The 18,713-nt window shown below is 43.2% G+C and overlaps 1 protein-coding gene across 1 annotated transcript in view; it reads left to right on the top strand.

The window, feature by feature from the left end:
• Positions 1–1,214: 1,214 nt before the first annotated feature.
• LOC110528538 (potassium voltage-gated channel subfamily KQT member 2-like) overlaps positions 1,215–18,713 on the top strand; it is a 59,363-nt gene continuing 41,864 nt past the window's right edge. Inside the window, exon 1 of the mRNA XM_090241892.1 lies at positions 1,215–1,675. Coding sequence (XP_090098018.1) covers positions 1,371–1,675 — 305 coding nt within the window. The 5' untranslated portion in view covers positions 1,215–1,370. The remainder of the gene's footprint in view (positions 1,676–18,713) is intronic.

Raw genomic sequence — 18,713 nt, 5'->3', positions numbered from 1 at the left:
ATATATTGTTAAACAAGTCATTTCAAAAAAATCCTCTATACATTCCTCTATACAGAATCTTTCCAGATCTTTGATATCCTTAGTCTGGCTTAGAGCAATTATCCTTGCAAGGTGAGGTATTGAAAACAGAGGTGCTTTTTTTTTTACCAAAGGAGCCAATCATTTTGGACTTAAACGGTAAAACATATATGTGTGAAAATACCCTCAAACAAAAAGGGACATTCTGAACTGTTACTTCATATGAAACATTTGATTTTAATTCCAGAATACTGAGTATATAGACACATTAAGATTTTAGCTTCACTTTTCAAATACACACGGAGGTGCAATCCAGAATGCTGGTCCAGGATAATTATTTGCCTTTTCGATCACGATGAATAAGATGACATGAACGTGAACATGGGACCTGATCCTAGATCAGCACTACTCCGAGACACTTTATGAATATGGGGCTAGGACTGTAATTTAAGCACTAATGATATAAAAGTTGTATTTGCTTATATCATTAGTTTGGAGATTTGGGCAAATTAAACAAAATCATTTATTGTGATGAGAGGTTTTATCCTTGATTATAGACAGGGTGGTTTGATCTCTGAATGCTGATTGGCTGAAAGACATGGTAAATCAGAAGTATACATGGGTATGTAAAAAAAAAAAGTTTTACTGGTCTAATTACGTTAGTAACCAATTAGCAATTGGTAGCAATTAGGCACCTTGGGGGTTTGTGGTATATGGCCAATATACCATGGCTAAGGGCTGTGTCCCGCCTCCTGTCATGCAAAGAACAGTCCTTCACTGTGGTATATTGCCCATACTGTATACAACACCTCCTGGCCCGTATTGCTTGAATATAGCCTGTTTCATTCAGTTATGGGTTTTTTTAGATGGTGAAGGAAACATAAGGAAATAATATGTGCACATTGAAAAGCCACTAAATATGTACAAAATGACCCCATCAAAATGATCTCTGCAATTGGCAAATGAGCATAGGTTATCCACAGTCAGTGTTCATTTTGTGTTTGTAGCCCATGGCCACACTGCAAATCAGACAATGGAGTTCCAGCGTTTACATTGTTTATATATTGTGTTGTTTTCTCTAGTTTATGCCCTAATAAAAAATGTAGGATATTTTCATTTTTTATGTTGTCAGGTGGACGGAAAACGCTAAAGTAGGAAAATTGTGTTCATTTCAGATTCTTCTCTGCATTTCAATTGGCTTCTCAGAAGCAGGGTATCCTCAGCCACGCGCACATGCAGGGGCGAGCGCTCTAAGGATCATATCCTACACGCCCAGCACTGCAATGCTGCTACCTGGTAAAGGGCGAAAAAAATCTCCAACTCCAAGCTCCCCATGACAGTATTTATCCAGAATGGTCAAGAAATCCTGCACAGGCGGGGTTTACCCTGTTCCAGCTGTGGAGAAAAAGCTAAAAGTCGGCTTTGTCGGGCTAGAAGCTGGGGCTAGTACGGATTTAAACAGAGATGGGGCGCTGCTCATAGCAGGTGCCGACGCCGAGGCAACAAAGCGAGGCAGCATCCTTAGCAAACAGAGATCCAGTCTCTCTGGCAAACCGAAGCCTCCAAAGAGAAATGCATTCTACAGAAGAGTGCAGAATTTTCTTTATAATGTTTTGGAGAGACCAAGAGGATGGGCATTTATTTACCACGCATACGTGTAAGTTTCTGTTTTAGGCTATTTGTTTAAATGGGTTAAAAGCAAGCCTCCAACACTCATGTCTCGGGAAGCGTGAAAGCGCCTGAATCATTGTGTATTGTTTTGTTCTTTATAAATAGGCAGAGAAGACATGTCAAGACGACTGATTCATTCAGAGGTATGGTGGTGGGGCGTGCAATCAGTCAGCATTAATATATAGCTTTGGCGCGCACATAAATCATGTTGATATCGTCATCTTCTGTTCATTTACCATGTATGTAGCCTACGACATACACATACTTTATATGGGATGTGGTATATGCTATTTTTTTTCCTTTTTTCCACTACTTGGCATCGAGAAGTTACCTCAGACTTTATATATTGAAAATATTTCAATAGATCATTCCAAAGAACTGCTTCATATCAGGGCAAATAAATACCTCGGAAGTTTCATATTGAAATATGCCATTGCATATAATCTAGGGCTAGAATACACGAAATTATAGTGTGGTTTACGAATGTTATTCAAATTATGCAAAACTCCAGATATTTTAAGACATCTTGCCTTCCTGGAGTCTGACAGCGAATATTACATCAACACGAGTTGCTTCTTTCCAAGTGAAGGTTCGTTTATGTTGTTGACATAGCATACTTTATCAATATAAAATACAATCAATAGGCTACCTAGGCGATCATGCTTTTAGGAACGTGGACTGTGCATTTTTACATCAAAACATAAGCCTATGATATATTGGTGTGAATTCCTTAATTTACACAGATATGTCTCATGAAGAATTTTCAACGCTTTACGGTCACGATAGGATTTCCCTTTTTAACCATAGTTATTAGGTTACTCTCAGTCGATGTAATGTGATTCAGACTGAGCTAATTGAGCGTACTGCTGCAATCCTTTCAGGGCTTTTCTCAATTCAGCACCAAAAGCAGCTGGACAGCTCCGATAGCTGCTGCATTTATCTCGAAAACTACCGCATTTGTTCTGAGAGGCAAACATACAATGTAGCTAGTCTACATTAGACCTATGGTTACCATACAAACCAAATGATTGCATCACGGTGTTCTTTTTATTTTTATGTCTGTTTTGATTTGTTTTTCAATGGAGTATGGATATTTTTTGTACCAGAGGGGAATTCTGAACATTGAGCATAAAAGGATGAGAAAGCAGCGATCCTCGCAGACCTAGATTGTATTTATGTTGGTTCGTCTAATATATAATTTATACACTCTGTCTCTCCTTCTCCCCATCACTTACAGTACGTCCTGTTTTCTCTATAAATATCGTTGTGGGCTCAGTCAGAAACATGAGATTCACATCCACAGGCAGTTTCAATCTCTTTTTCACATAGACGAACACGGAATGTTTTTATCAAGTAGGCCTACTTGTATCCAATAATGCTGTTTCTCCCTCGCTTTCTTCTTCACATAGAGGAACACAATATACTTTCAGTAAGAAATGTACAGTTTCTCTTTCTCCTCCTCATAAACAAACACAGTAATAGGCTCATCAACATATTATTTCCCGGAAATGGATGACTATCTTTTGCCTAGCAAATGAATGGACGGTACTTCCAACACATCAGAATCATTCAGAGAATGCATAAAACATTGATTAGAGACAAATGAAAAGTTTTGTCACTGCTATGGGCGTTGTCACACTGGCAGAGTTGACAAACAGGCATCCTGTGGGAAACAGGCTAGTGGGTTCAGATACATTGGCATTTTTGTCCAGTGGTGAGATTTTGAACCTGGGCTGACCTGCCTAGGTGTGAAATTGTCAATATGGAAGATTTATTAAACAGACAAGCTCATGACAAGACACTTCAAACAACAGGCCTTTATCTAGCATAAAACCTCTATCTATTCCAAAAACAATAATTGTGAATGTACAATAGTCGTAACTGTTTTTTTGTTTCCTTGAACTTTGTGTTGCAGCTTGCACTGGTGTTACACAGACCGAACACCTGTTTCCCTGACCTACCCCTTTGTGTTGCCCAAATAAACACCTATGTACTGTGTGGTTGTGAGTGGGTGGGTGTGAGTGAGGGGGTGGGTGGGTGTATGCGTACTGGGTGTGACCAACCCAATGTCGAGGTATGATTTAGTTTACAGTGCTGGCCGGGAAACTGCTATGGTACCAAGGGGCTTGGAGTTCCAAGGGGTTCCCATTCCTCCTTGCAAAACAGCTCGAGCTCAGTGAGGTTGGATGGAGAGCATTTGTGAACAGCAGTTTTCAGTTCTTTCCACAGATTCTCGATTGGATTCAGGTCTGGACTTTGACTTGGCCATTCTAACACCTGGATATGTTTATTTTTGAACCATTCCATTGTAGATTTTGCTTTATGTTTTGGAACATTGTCTTGTTGGAAGACAAATCTCCGTCCCAGTCTCAGGTCTTTTGCAGACTCCATCAGGTTTTCTTCCAGAATGGTCCTGTATTTGGCTCCATCCATCTTCCCATAAATTTTAACCAACTTCCCTGTCCCTGCTGAAGAAAAGCAGGCCCAAACCATGATGCTGCCACCACCATGTTTGACAGTGGGGATGGTGTGTTCAGGGTGATGAGCTGTGTTGCTTTTACGCCAAACATAACGTTTTGCATTGTTGCCAAAAAGTTCAATTTTGGTTTCATCTGACCAGAGCACCTTCTTCCACATGTTTGGTGGGTCTCCCAGGTGGCTTGTGGCAAACTTTAACCAACACTTTTTATGAATATCTTTAAGAAATGGCGTTCTTCTTGCCACTCTTCCATAAAGGCCAGATTTGTGCAATATACGACTGATTGTTGTCCTATGGACAGAGTCTCCCACCTCAGCTGTAGATCTCTGCAGTTCATCCAGAGTGATCATGGGCCTCTTGGCTGCATCTCTGATCAGTCTTCTCCTTGTATGAGCTGAAAGTTTAGAGGGACGGCCAGGTCTTGGTAGATTTGCAGTGGTCTGATACTCCTTCCATTTCAATATTATCGCTTGCACAGTGCTCCTTGGGATGTTTAAAGCTTGGGAAATATTTTTGTATCCAAATCCGGCTTTAAACTTCTTCACAACAGTATCTCGGACCTGCCTGGTGTGTTCCTTGTTCTTCATGATGCTCTCGGCGCTTTTAACGGACCTCTGAGACTATCACAGTGCAGGTGCATTTATACGGAGACTTGATTACACACAGGTGGATTGTATTTATCATCATTAGTCATTTAGGTCAACATTGGATCATTCAGAGATCCTCACTGAACTTCTGGAGAGAGTTTGCTGCACTGAAAGTAAAGGGGCTGAATAATTTTGCACGCCCAATTTTTCAGTTTTTGATTTGTTAAAAAAGTTTGAAATATCCAATAAATGTCGTTCCACTTCATGATTGTGTCCCACTTGTTGTTGATTCTTCACAAAAAAATACAGTTTTATATCTTTATGTTTGAAGCCTGAAATGTGGCAAAAGGTCGCAAAGTTCAAGGGGGCCGAATACTTTCTTACTTTGGGCAAGGCACTGTATATATTCTTTGGAACCTGAAGGTAACATTGAGAAGGCTTAATCGCAGCTTTAGCGGTGTGAAGACAGAATGTCAACATCATCCGTCTGGCAAAAAGGCTGTGGGCCAAGTGCCTGCCTAATGAGGCTGAAAAACAGTGACTCCCATTGGCTAAGGTACTATCAGAACCAGTCAACCACCTGTACCGAAGTACAAGGGAACAGTGGTGGAAAAAGTACCCAATTGTCATACTTGAGTAAAAGTAAAGATACCTTAATATAGAACCAGGAACAGATGTAGCCCTTGGTTCACTCCAGACCTGACTGCCCTTGACCAGCGCAAAAACATCATGTGACGTTCTGCATTAGCATCAAATAGCCCCTGCGATATGCAACTTTTCAGGTACGTTAGGAACTAATATGCACAGGCAGTTAGGAAAGCAAAGGCTAGCTTTTTCAAACAGAAATTTGCATCCTGTTGCACAAACTCCAAAAAGTTCTGAGACACTGTAAAGTCCATGGAGAGTAAGAACACCTCCTCGCAGCTGCCTGCTGCACTGAGGCTAGGAAACACTGTCACCACTGGTAAATCCACGATAATTGAACATTTCAATAAGAATTTTTCTACGGCTGGCCATGCTTTCCACCTGCCTACCCCTACCCCGGTCAACTGCCCTGCACCCCCCACAGCAACTTGCCCAAGCCTCCCCCATTTCTCCTTCACCCAAATCTAGATAGCTGATGTTCTGAAAGAACTGCAAAATCTGGACCCCTACAAATCAGCTGGGCTAGACAATCTGGACCGTCTCAATACCGTCTGACCGTCTCTAGACAATTATCCGCCACAATTGTTGCAACCCCTATTACTAGTCTGTTCAACCTCTCTTTTGTATCATGAGATCCCCAAAGATTGGAAAGCTGCTGCGGTCATCCCCCTCTTCAAAGGGGGATGCACCCTAGACCCAAACTGTTACAGACCTATATCCATCCTACCCTGCCTTTCTAAGGTCTTCGAAAGCCAAGTTAACAAACAGATCCCAGACGATTTCGAATCCCACAGTACCTTCTCCACAATCTGGTTTCCGAGCTGGTCATGGGTGCACTTCAGCCAAGCTCAAGGTCCTAAACGATATCCTAACCGCCATTGATAAAAGACAATATTGTGCAGCCGTATTCATCAACCTGGCCAAGGCTTTCGACTCTGTCAATCATCGCATTCTTATTGGGAGCCTTCGTTTCTCAAATGACTGCCTCGCCTGGTTCACCAACTACTTCTCAGAGTTCAGTGTGTCAAATCGGAGGGCCTGTTGTCCGGACCTCTGGCAGTCTCTATGGGGGTATCACAGGGTTCAATTCTTGAGCTGACTCTTTTAGCTGTATACAGAAATGATGTTGCTCTTGCTGCTGATAATTCTCTGATCCACCTCTACCCAGACAACACCGTATACTTTTGTATACTGCTGGCTCTTCTTTGGACACTGTGTTAACTAACCTCCAGACAAGCTTCAATGCCATAAAACACTCCTTCCATGGCCTCCAACTGCTCTTAAATGCAAGTAAAACTAAATGCATACTCTTCAACTGATCGCTGCCCGCACCTGCCCGCCCGTCTAGTATCACTACTCTGGACGGTTCTGTATGAGTGAAGGATGGTTTGTTGCGAAATAGGAAGCCGATTCTAGATTTAATTTTGGATTGGAGATGCTTAATGTGAGTCTGGAAGGAGAGTTTACAGTCTAACCAGACAACTACAAATACCTAGGTACCTCCTTCCAGACTCACATTAAGCAACTCCAATCCAAAATTAAATTTAGAATCAGCTTCCTATTTCGCAACAAAGCATCCTTTACTCATGCTGCCGAACATACCCTCGTAAAACTGACTATCCTACCAATCCTTGACTTCGGTGATGTCATTTACAAAATAGCCTCCAACACTATACTCAACTAATTGGATGCAGTCTATAAAGGTGCCATCCGTTTTGTCACCAAAGCCCCATATACTACCCACCACTGCAACCTGTATGCTCTCGTTGGCTGGCCCTCACTTATTTTTCGTTGCCAGACCCACTGGCTCCAGGTCATCTATAAGTCTTTGCTAGGTAAAGCCCACCTTATCTCAGCTCACTGGTCACCATAGCAGCACCCACCCGTAGCACGCGCTCCTGCAGGTATAATTCACTGGTCACCACAAAGCCAATTCCTCCTTTGGCTGCCTTTCCTTCCAGTTCTCTGCTGCCAATAACTGAAACAAACTGCAAAAATCACTAAAGCTGGAGACCCATATCTCCCTCACTAACTTTAAGCATCAGCTGTCAGAGCAGCTTACAGATCATTGCACCTGTACATAGCCCATCTGTAAATAGCCCACCAAACTACCTCATCACCATATTGTTATTTTTTGTTGTTGCGCCTTTACACCCCAGTATCTCTACTTGCACATTCATCTTCTGCACATCTATTACTCCAGTGTTTAATTGCTTTATTGTGATTTATTTCACCACAATGGCCTATTTATTGCCTTACCTCCCTAATCTTACTTAATTTGCATACACTGTATATAGACTTTTCTATTGTACGTTTGTTTATTTCATGTGTTGTTGTTTATGTCGCACTGCTTTGCTTCATCTTGGCCAGGTGCAGTTGTAAATGACAACTTGTTTTCAACTGGCCTTCCTGGTTAAATAAAGGTGAAATAAAAAAATATCTAGAAAATGACTCAAGTAAAAGTGAAAGTCACCCAGTAAAATAGTACTTGAGTAAAAGTCTAAAAGTATTTGGTTTGACATATACTTAAGTATCAAAAGTAAATGTAATTGCAAAAATATACTTAAGTATCAAAATGAAAAGTATAAATCATTTCAAATTCCTTATATTAAGCAAACCAGACGGCACAATTTTCTAGTTTTTATGTATTGTTGGATGGCTAGTGGCACACTCCAACACTCGGACATCATTTACAAACAAAGCATGTATGCTTAGTGAGTCTGCCAGATCAGAGGCAGTAGGGATGACCAAGAATGTTCTCTTGATAAGTGTGTGAATTTGACCATTTTCCTGTACTGCTAAGCATTCAAAATGTTACAAGTACTTTTTGGTGTCAGGGAACATTTATGTAGAAAAAAGTAAAGGACACATACCCCCAAAAACTACTTAGGTAGTACTTTAAAGTGTTTTATTAAATAATTTACACCACTGCAAGGGAGATACATTATGTTACAAGTGGTAGTGTGGTAATCTAGTTCCCAGACACTTCCCCTCAATGCTTTGTCCAATAGCCTGTGGATGAGGGTTGTAGTGTGGTAATCTAGTTCCCAGACACTTCCGCCCAGTGATTTGCCTAATAGCCTGTGGATGAGGGTTGTAGTGTAGCAACACTTTACTGAAAGCCAACCGGTATAATGTATTTCAGACTTTCTAATTAAGCGATAAGTCACAAGGGGGTGTGGTACATGGCCAATATACCATGGCGAAGGGCTGTTCTTAGGCACGAAGCAATGCTATGTGGTATATTGGCCATATTCCACAAACCCCTGAGGTGCCTTATTGCTATTATAAACTGGTTATCAACGTAATTATAGCAGTGACAATAAATGTTTTGTAATACCCATGGTATATGGTCTGATATACTACGGTTTTCAGCCAATCAGCAATCAGGGCTCGAACCACCCAGAATATAATGTCTGATAATGATCCTGACTATATATTGGCCATTTTGAGTCAGTTGAAAATGTCCTGCATAGAGAGACACAGCATATTATAAACCTTATTATAATACATTATAAAGGCTCATGAAGGCTTATAACAAGTTCTAAAGGATTATAGCTGAAAGGCCTTAAGTAAGTCCCACTGGTAGTTTTACAGTATATTTTATTCTATAGTTGTGTGTGTGTTTGAACTATGTACGAAGTTGTACATCTATGGGTGTGCACCTGTACTGACATACAGTACATGTGTCTGTGTGCCTGGCACTGCATAGGTGTGTTCGGCGGCTTGGACTGGTCAATTTGGTTTATGGCTAAGCTGTGTGCAACCAAGAATGACATCTTCATGTCTGCCCCTCAGAGCCGCTGGTCACTCCTCACAGAAAGGCCATCAATTGTTCCATTGAGGAACCTATCCAGTGTTGTGCGATAAACACACCGCTAATGAGGCGAGAAGACGCTAGACGAGGCGAGAAGACGCTAGACGAGGCGCTAGACGAGGCGAGAAGACGCTAGACGAGGCGAGAAGACGCTAGACGAGGCGAGAAGACGCTAGACGAGGCGAGAAGACGCTGGACGAAGCGAGAAGATGCTGGACGAAGCAAGATGCGAGAAGACGCTAGACGAAGCGAGATGCGAGACGAGACACTAGACGAGGCGAGAAGACATTAGACGAGGCGAGACGCTAGACGAGGCGAGAAGACGCGAGACGAGGCGAGAAGACGCTAGACGAGGCGAGAAGACACGAGACGAGGCGAGAAGACGCTAGACGAGGCGAGAAGACGCTAGACGAGGCGAGAAGACGTTAGACGAGGCGAGAAGACGCTAGACGAGGCGAGAAGACGCTAGACGAGGCGAGAAGACGCTAGACGAAGCGAGAAGACGCTGGACGAAGCGAGAAGATGCTAGACGAGGCGAGATGCGAGACGAGACACTAGACGAGGCGTGAAGACATTAGACGAGGCGAGACGCTAGACGAGGCGAGAAGACGCTAGACGAGGCGAGAAGACGCTGGACGAAGCGAGAAGACGCTAGACGAGGCGAGAAGACGCTAGACGAGGCGAGAAGACGCTAGACGAAGCGAGAAGACGCGAGGCGAGAAGACGCTAGACGAAGCGAGATGCGAGACGAGACACTAGACGAGGCGAGAAGACATTAGACGAGGCGAGACGCTAGACGAGGCGAGAAGACGCTAGACGAGGCGAGAAGACGCGAGACGAGGCGAGAAGACGCTAGACGAGGCGAGAAGACGTTAGACGAGGCGAGAAGACGCTAGACGAGGCGAGAAGACGTTAGACGAGGCGAGAAGACGCTAGACGAGGCGAGAAGACGCTAGACGATGCGAGAAGACGCTAGACGAGGCGAGAAGACGCTAGACGAGGCGAGAAGACACTAGACGAGGCGAGAAGACGTTAGACGAGATGAGACTGTGATGGAGAAAAGGTTTGGCCGGCTTCTGAGTAGTTTCCCCCATTACTGTTCGGTTTCATAAGACCATTCAGAATAAGCCTATGCTGACTTGGTGGGTTTTGTGTTACGCTGGTTGGGAATGTGGTCGTTAGGTGCTATGGTAACCCTGACTGCATTTACATGGAGTGTTCAAATTGAAGGCTTGAAGGAAAGTCTTAAAATTGATAGCAAATTATTCAGAAGGCCAATATGTGTTATTAATTGAAAATAGGCCTACGCTACCAATCCCAGTGTCAAGCCATTATGCTGATCTAGGGTCAGGTCCCCATTCTTTTTCATTCTGATTTTAAAAGGCATAACAGATCCTAGATCAGCAGTCCTACTCTGAGACACTATGATTACAGGCCTTGGAGTCCTCGATTTCTACCCTTATCGTCCCTTTCTAGTCCAAGATGCCGCTGTATCCTTAAAAGTCTTCTGCGGATGTATTCTAGGCCAGATTGTGCTAAGATAGGCTATGTAATTACAGCCTATTTGGAGACTAATACTACATGATGCATACATGCAAAACTTGTGGTTCTCTCACCTGATGTAAAACAGGCTAAAAATAACTCTAAGTGACGATAGTGCTCAATCGTCGTGACTTGTTTCCTCCGAGAATACGTCTGGCCTTGCAACTCATTCTTTAGACCAGTGGTTCCTAACCTTTTTTGAACCGTGGTACACTTTGATTGGATAAAAAATTCTGTGTCACACCTAAACCTTTCCTTATATACTTAGTGGCAATGACCTTCATCTGATCTATACTGAAAATATATATTTTTTTATGTTATGTGTGAAAGAGTGTCCAGCAAATCTCTGATAGAAATAAAAATGTATAGTTCTGGTAAAATAGGTCTCAGAGGACAGTGTGGTAAGTTGAGAGACATTTTTTACATTCAGCATCACTCCATCAAGGGAATTATATATTGAACAAAAAAAACGCAACATGCAACAATTTCAATAATTTTGCTAAATTACAGTTCATATAAGTAAATCAGTCAATTTAAATACATATATTAGGCTCTAATCTATGGATTTTACATGACTGGGCAGGGGCACAGCCACAGGTGGGCCTGAGAGAGCATAGGCCCACCCACTGGGGAGCCAGGCCCAGCCAATCAGAATGAATTTTTCCTCACAAAAGGGATTTATTGCAGACAGAAATACTCCTCAGTTTCATCAGCTGTCCAAATGGCTAGTCTCAGATGATCCGGCAGGTGAAGAAGCCAGATGTGGAGGTCCTGGGCTGGCGTGGTTACACGTGGTCTGTGGTTGTGAGGCCTGTTGGACATACTGCCAAATTCTCTAAAATGGCTTATGGTCCATTCTCTGGCAACAGCTCTGGTGGACATTCCTGCAATCAGCATGCCATTTGCACGCTATCTCAAAACTTGAGACATCTGTGGCATTGTGTTGTGTGACAAACCTGCACATTTTAAAGTGGCCTTTAATTGTCCACCAGCACAAGGTGTACCTGTGTAATGATCATGCTGTTTAATTAGCTTCTTGATATGCCACACCTGTCAGATGGATGGATAATCTTGGCAAATGGGAAATGTTCACTAAGAGGGATGTAAACACATTTCTGCACAAAATTTGAGATAAATACGCTTTCTGTGCGTATGGAACATTTCTGGAATCTTTTATTTCAGCTCATGACCAACACTTTCCGTGTTGCGTTTTATATTTTTGTTCAGTATAGTATTCTTCCTTTAACAAAGATATATATATATATATATATATATATATATATATATATATATATATATATATATACACACACATATATTTCAGGATGTTGTGTATTCGTGGAAATAATCAGAATTCATGTAAATGTTAGTTTTAGAAACATAGCTTGTCCAAAAGAAAGTGTTCTCTTGGCACAACTGACTCTATTAAAACCATGACTATCTTTATTTCCTTAATGCAATTCAACATGATCAAAATCACTTTTTTGTTTTAATCATTTGAATAATATTTGAACACATGTGTAACACCTTTAAAAACATAGGACCTTTAAAAACATTTAAAAACATTTAACATAGGACAGGCCCTGTTGTTACCTCATATTCCAGTGATAATGCCTTGCATTACGCCTGGGATAAAAACATTTACATTTTCTCAACTTATAAGCATCATGAAATCAATAATTTGCTAACATTGGATAACATTCATATATTGTCCATCTCTGAAACTGACTTAGATAATTCCTTTGATGATACAGCAGTAGCAATATAGGGATATATGATCTCCGGAAGAGACAGGAATGCCTATGGGGGAGGTGTTGTTAGATTAGTGTGACTTTCCTTGTCTATCAGTGACCCAGGAAGAGTAGCTGCTGCTTCTTCAAAAGCTAATGGGGATCCAAATAAACAATACAAAAATAAACATATTTTTCACTATATAAGCCCACACAGCTACGAGGAAGCACTTTCATGCTAGGTTTAAGACCTAATATTGAAGCTTATAGAGACCCCAACTTATGTAGAAAAACAATCTTAAAATTATCTACTTAAGTTTAGATACAAGCATCATGAAACCTCAAACACTAAAAATGAATTAGACTTGTTGAAAATCTTTTCTTTTTTTTTCACCTAACTTGCTTACCACTTTTTCCATGTGTTTTTTAAAATTATGATCTCTTCCTAAATATTTGGTCAAATTATTAATTTTGTGTATGGTTTCCTAGAATCAAGGGTGGCTAAGTTTACCTCTTTGGCTCAACACCCCACTTTCCCTACTTTTGAACGGAAAGATCTATAGATCTATAGTTGTCTGCATTGTAAAGATCCAACCACAGACACAAAGCCATTCTCCCTTTGTTTCTATGGGAGATGCTGTGGTACTGATAAGCATCACCAGACTTGCCTGTGATAATGGTTCTCACAGGCAAAGTCCAATTGTACACATTACTGTGCTTGTGTTGCGCGCCCCTCAAATTATACAAATGTAACAGCTCCAGCACACCGGACAAGAAACAACAATCCAGATGTAACCATGTGTGCCACTCAATGTATTATCTGATTGCTATTCTTTCTATTGGCACTGATGTTCCCCAGTCAAAATCCCACGTTCATTCCACAGGTCACGTTTTTTTTTAAATGATTAAGGCACACCAGTGTGTAGCGGCACACCGGTTGAAAACCACTGCATTAGACGTGACCAATTAACCACTTGTATGGAGAAAGGTGTGCTCAAGTGTTTGACGAGTGTGTCAAAACAGACGCCATTACGGAGTTGACAGTTATTACGTAGGTGACAAGTACTTGACAGGCACAATTTTTAAGTGTGTGTGTGTACATTTGAGTATTTGTACTAGTGTCTGCTTGGGTTTGCATAATTGAGGCTGTGCCTACGTTGCAATGTGCTAACACACTGTGCATGGAGACAAACAGACCCAATGTTGCAACTTGCTGCAGCAGTTGACAGGTGTCAGCCTGCCTCCTGTACATTACATCAAAGGTTAGTTCAAAGGTTAGAGACGCCTCTGTCAAAACCAGAAAACCTCCAGAAATGTCACCCTGCACTCCACACACACACACACCTCAGAGTCGACCCAACACCTATCACACTCCATGGCCAAGCACATCTGAGGTGTTTGTGGATACGTGCCCAAGAGATACTGCCACATGCTCGGAATATCCAAACAGCTTCTCTTACCTTCAGAATGAGACACATCTTTAAGCCATCTTTCAAATCCCCACTCCACCGTTTCCAGCTGAAGGGAGGTGTGAAAGCTCAGGGACTGTTGAATAATTAGTATTAGCATGACTTTTGAATGTGGACATGTTTATCACAGAGAGGAATTAAGAAGTAAAAAACATTGTTAAAACAATACATTTCATCTCATGGATGGTCAGATTCTGTATGAACTTGAGGGGTTAGATTTCTCCAGCCCCCTCCCTCAGCTGTTTACCAAAACAGAGGCAGGGTTACCGCTTTGTTGTTTGAACCGCAGATTGCCCAAAGAAGGCTATATGCTCATGAAATTAAATGGATACAGCAGGGATTTCAGATTTTATTCTAACTTTTTCCCCCTATCATTTGATTTAAGTAAATTATTAATTTCACTGCTGTTATTCTTTGCATAACCATTTGGGTTTCACGAAACAGCTGTTTCTAACAGTGGGTTCCGTTTTCATGGAGGTCTTTTCAGAACACTTCCTGTTTTGTTTTAACTGCCATTGTCTTAGTCATACGAACGTAAAGGCCCTGGTCAAAAGTGGTGCACTATACAGGGTGAGTAGTGCACTATATAGGGAATAGGGTGAGTAGTGCACTATATAGGGAATAGGGTGAGTAGGGCACTATATAGGGAATAGGGTGAGTAGTGATCTGCATAAGGAATAGGGTGAGTAGTTTACTACATAGGGAATAGCGTGAGTAGTGCACTACATAGGGAATATGGTGAGTAGTGCACTACATAGGGAATATGGTGAATAGTGCACTACATAGTTGAGTAGGGTGCTATTTGGAACCTTGGCCATACTGTTTTCCTTTTACAGGCAGGTGCCTGGAAATCTATATTTGTTGTTAATTTGAACATAATATGGTCTGAGGGGTCAAGTCATCTGTTGAAGCCCTGTACAGTATATTGACCACAGCCTTATGAGCTGTAATCAATGCCTCTGTCCTCAGAGGTGGTTGTGTCAAGGATAGAGCAAACACATATACTGTACACACACACACCTGAAATATGTAGCACCTCATCAAGGTCATAGCTTAGGGACTGCCAGACAGCATCAACCCATGTTACAACTTATTACAACATACCTGTATAGCACAGGTGGCTGGTGGCACCTTAATTGGGAAGGACGAGCTGGCTCACAGTAATGGCTGGAACAGAATGAATGGATTGGTATCAAACACATCAAACACATGTGTTTCCATGTGTTTGATATCTTTCCATTCACACCATTCCAGCCATTATGACCTGTCCTCCCCTCACCAGCCTCCCGTGCCGTATACCAAACCCATCTTGATAACACTTCACTTTCTAAAACAATCCTATCGTACAAGTAGCTTTCGATTCTAAGTAGAGTGGTTTTTAACTGTCATTCTTCATGAATCCTTCCCATGTTCGTCATTGACCATCAGAATGCATGGTTCATTATCATATTCTCAATTTGCTCCTTCAGGCTTATGCTACTCCAACCTCACATGCCGAAAACTGACCGATCGATCGTTCCAGCGAGCAACTCTCTCTGAGTTCAAAGCGGGCCTCCATTTTTAACTGGGCTGTGTTCGACATGTACAAAAACACTTCGGACAGAAAAGTTGGTGGCGGTGGCACCAATTAGCTCGGTCTCCTCAAATCCAATCGGAGGTTTCAGCGAAGTCACTGGGCCCAGATGAGAGCGCTGACCTTCAACCTCGTATTCCCTGCTGGAGAGCGCTTTTCCGTGAACTCATTTGCATGGCGGAGATGTACAGGGTATGCTGAGGGGAATGTAGCTTAATGTTATCACTGTGTTTCAGCAGAACCAAAAGACCTGGACTGCAGTTGAGATTACATTAAAAGTACATAGTAGCTGCCCCCCAAGTGGCGCGGTGGTCCAAGGCACTGCGTCGCAGTGCCAGCTGTGCCTCTAGAGATTCTGGTTCGAGTTCAGGCTCTGTCGCAGCCGGCCGCGACCGGGAGACCCATGGGACAGCGTACAATTGGCCCAGCGTCGTGCGGGTTAGGGGAGGGTTTGGCCGGCAGGGATGTCTTGTCCCATCGCGCACTAGCGACTCCTGGGGCGGGCCGGGCGCAGTGCACACTGACAAGGTCGCCAGTTGTACGGTGTTTCATCCGACACATTGGTGCGGGCTGTCTTCCGGGTTAAGTGGGCATTGTGTCAAGAAGCAGTGCAGCTCAGCTGGGTTGAGTTTCGGAGGACACACTGCTCTCGACCTTCGCCTCTCCCGAATCCGTACGGGAGTTGCAGTGATGAGACGAGACTGTAACTACCAATTGGATACCTCGAAGTTGGGGAGAAAACGGGGAACATTTTTTGTTGTTGTTATGAATCAAAATAAAAGTACATAGTAGCTGCATTAGCTGATTGCTGCTTAACTCCAGACAGTGTCACTGGGAGAAATTAAAAACAAACTTGCCTACACACAGACAGAAAAAAACACATACACACCCAAGTGAGAAGTGACTGCAGGGTTATCTGTTATTTTATTTGCGCATTGAGTGCAGTCGTTTTCTCTTTGTATTCCCTCTCTTTATCTCTTTAATTTTCACCTTCTCTGTCTTTCTACGTCTGCTTTTTCGCTCTCTCCCTCTCTTGCCCCCCCCCCCCCCCCTTATCCTCCACGGCGCTGGTAGAGATGCTGTGCTGCAGGTGTGAGACAGGCTAGACTTGTCCTCTGGCTCTCTGTACTCCCTGTGCTGCTATTGCTGCTGCTGAGTGGGCTGTATTTCTTCCAGCCTGTCTGGCAGCATCTGTCTGAGCCCTAGACGAGATGGTGTGATGGCTTACTGTAGCCCACCCCACTGACACTGTGAGGGAAGAAGAGCAGCCTTCTATTGCAAAAACGACCCCAGGAATGGGTTTATCAATGACCAGAGCCTGGTGATATCTGAGAGAGAGCGCGATGGAGAGAGGAGAGAGACCATTCTCTAGGACCCAGACTAATACCTTAAGAGGGAGATAAGCGATACAAAAGGAAAAGGAATCCTTCAACCCTGCTGCTCATCCTCTATAGAGGAGCAGGCCCAGACAGAGGAGCAGGCCCAGACAGAGGAGCAGGCCCAGACAGAGGAGCAGGCCCAGATAGAGGAGCAGGCCCAGACAGAGGAGCAGGCCCAGACAGAGGAGCAGGCCCAGACAGAGGAGCAGGCCCAGACAGAGTAGTAGGCCCAGACAGAGGAGCAGACCCAGACAGAGGAGCAGGCCCAGACAGAGGAGCAGGCCCAGACAGAGGAGCAGGACCAGACAGAGAAGCAGGCCCAGACAGAGGAGCAGGCCCAGACAGAGGAGCAGGCCCAGACAGAGGAGCAGGCCCAGACAGAGGAGCAGGCCCAGACAGAGGAGCAGGACCAGACAGAGGAGCAGGCCCAGACAGAGGAGCAGGCCCAGACAGAGGAGCAGGCCCAGACAGAGGAGCAGGCCCAGACAGAGGAGTAGGCCCAGACAGAGGAGCAGGCCCAGACAGAGGAGCAGGCCCAGACAGAGGAGCAGGCCCAGACAGAGGAGCAGGCCCAGACAGAGGAGCAGGCCCAGACAGAGGAGCAGGCCCAGACAGAGGAGCAGGCCCAGACAGAGGAGCAGGCCCAGACAGAGGAGTAGGCCCAGACAGAGGAGCAGGCCCAGACAGAGGAGCAGGCCCAGACAGAGGAGCAGGCCCAGACAGAGGAGCAGGCCCAGACAGAGGAGCAGGCCCAGACATGAAACGGAGCATGGTTTGGTTTACATCCTGTATGTCTCCAGCTCAGCCTATGGAGCTTTAGGCTATATTCCTATTCTGTACCCTGTCCTGAAGTGTGCACTCATACATTCTCCCTCATAGATTTACTAAATATTGGACTGGTGTGAGGAATATGGTTGAAACTCCCTGCAGCCATGCTTGCATTATCTGTTATTAGACCATGATCTGTTTATAATTAAGCAGGTTCCATTGACCCAAGTTTATTAGCCAAACGCAGTGTCATGACTAAAAAACATCAATTTTGAGTAAGTTTAAATGTTGGTATCCAGAAATATAATACCATATAATAATACCTATTACAATACATTGTAAAGATTCAAACATGCTTATAAAAGGTTAAAAGGATTATAGCCTAGGTTTTAAGTAGTAGGATAAACTTTTTTCTATCTCTCTTTTCTCATCCCCGATAAAGCACTGTTCATCCAATGATTCATCAGTTTATATCTTCAAATGGCTTTAAGCGCACTGACGTGGGATGTTTCATCTACGTACTAGACAACTGTTTCCACGTAGTCGAAGGTGTCTAATGAGTCTGCAGCGACTCTGTGCTAGAGCACTGGTTGTACTATCTGTCTACATCCACAAATGGCACCCTATTCCCTACATAGTTCACTACGTTTGACCGAGGCCCACAGTGTGAACAATGTACTTTAAAGGGAAATAGCGTGCCATTTGTGACTCAGCCGCTGTCCTGGTGACGAGGCGCTACCCATTTTCCCTTGTTGGAAATTTTATGCATCACACATTGATATGCCAGGGGAAGCATTGTCAGCCATAATAGACAGCAGATGTCTCCCTCAGTTGTCCTTGAAACGATACAACATTTTACATGTACACTACCGGTCAAAAGTTTTAGAGCACCTACTCATTCAAAGGTTTTTCTTTATTTTGACTATTTTCTACATTGTTGAATAACAGTGAAGACATCAAAACTATGAAATAACACATATGGAATCATGTAGTAACCAAAAAAGTGTTAAACAAATCAAAATATATTTTGATTTG

The sequence above is a fragment of the Oncorhynchus mykiss genome, chromosome 7 (assembly GCF_057628025.1).
Source record: "Oncorhynchus mykiss isolate SJ-2025 chromosome 7, ASM5762802v1, whole genome shotgun sequence".
Classification (NCBI taxonomy): Eukaryota; Metazoa; Chordata; class Actinopteri; order Salmoniformes; family Salmonidae; genus Oncorhynchus; species Oncorhynchus mykiss.
Note: the sequence above shows the minus strand (reverse complement) of the source record. Positions and strands in the feature narration are given on the sequence as shown.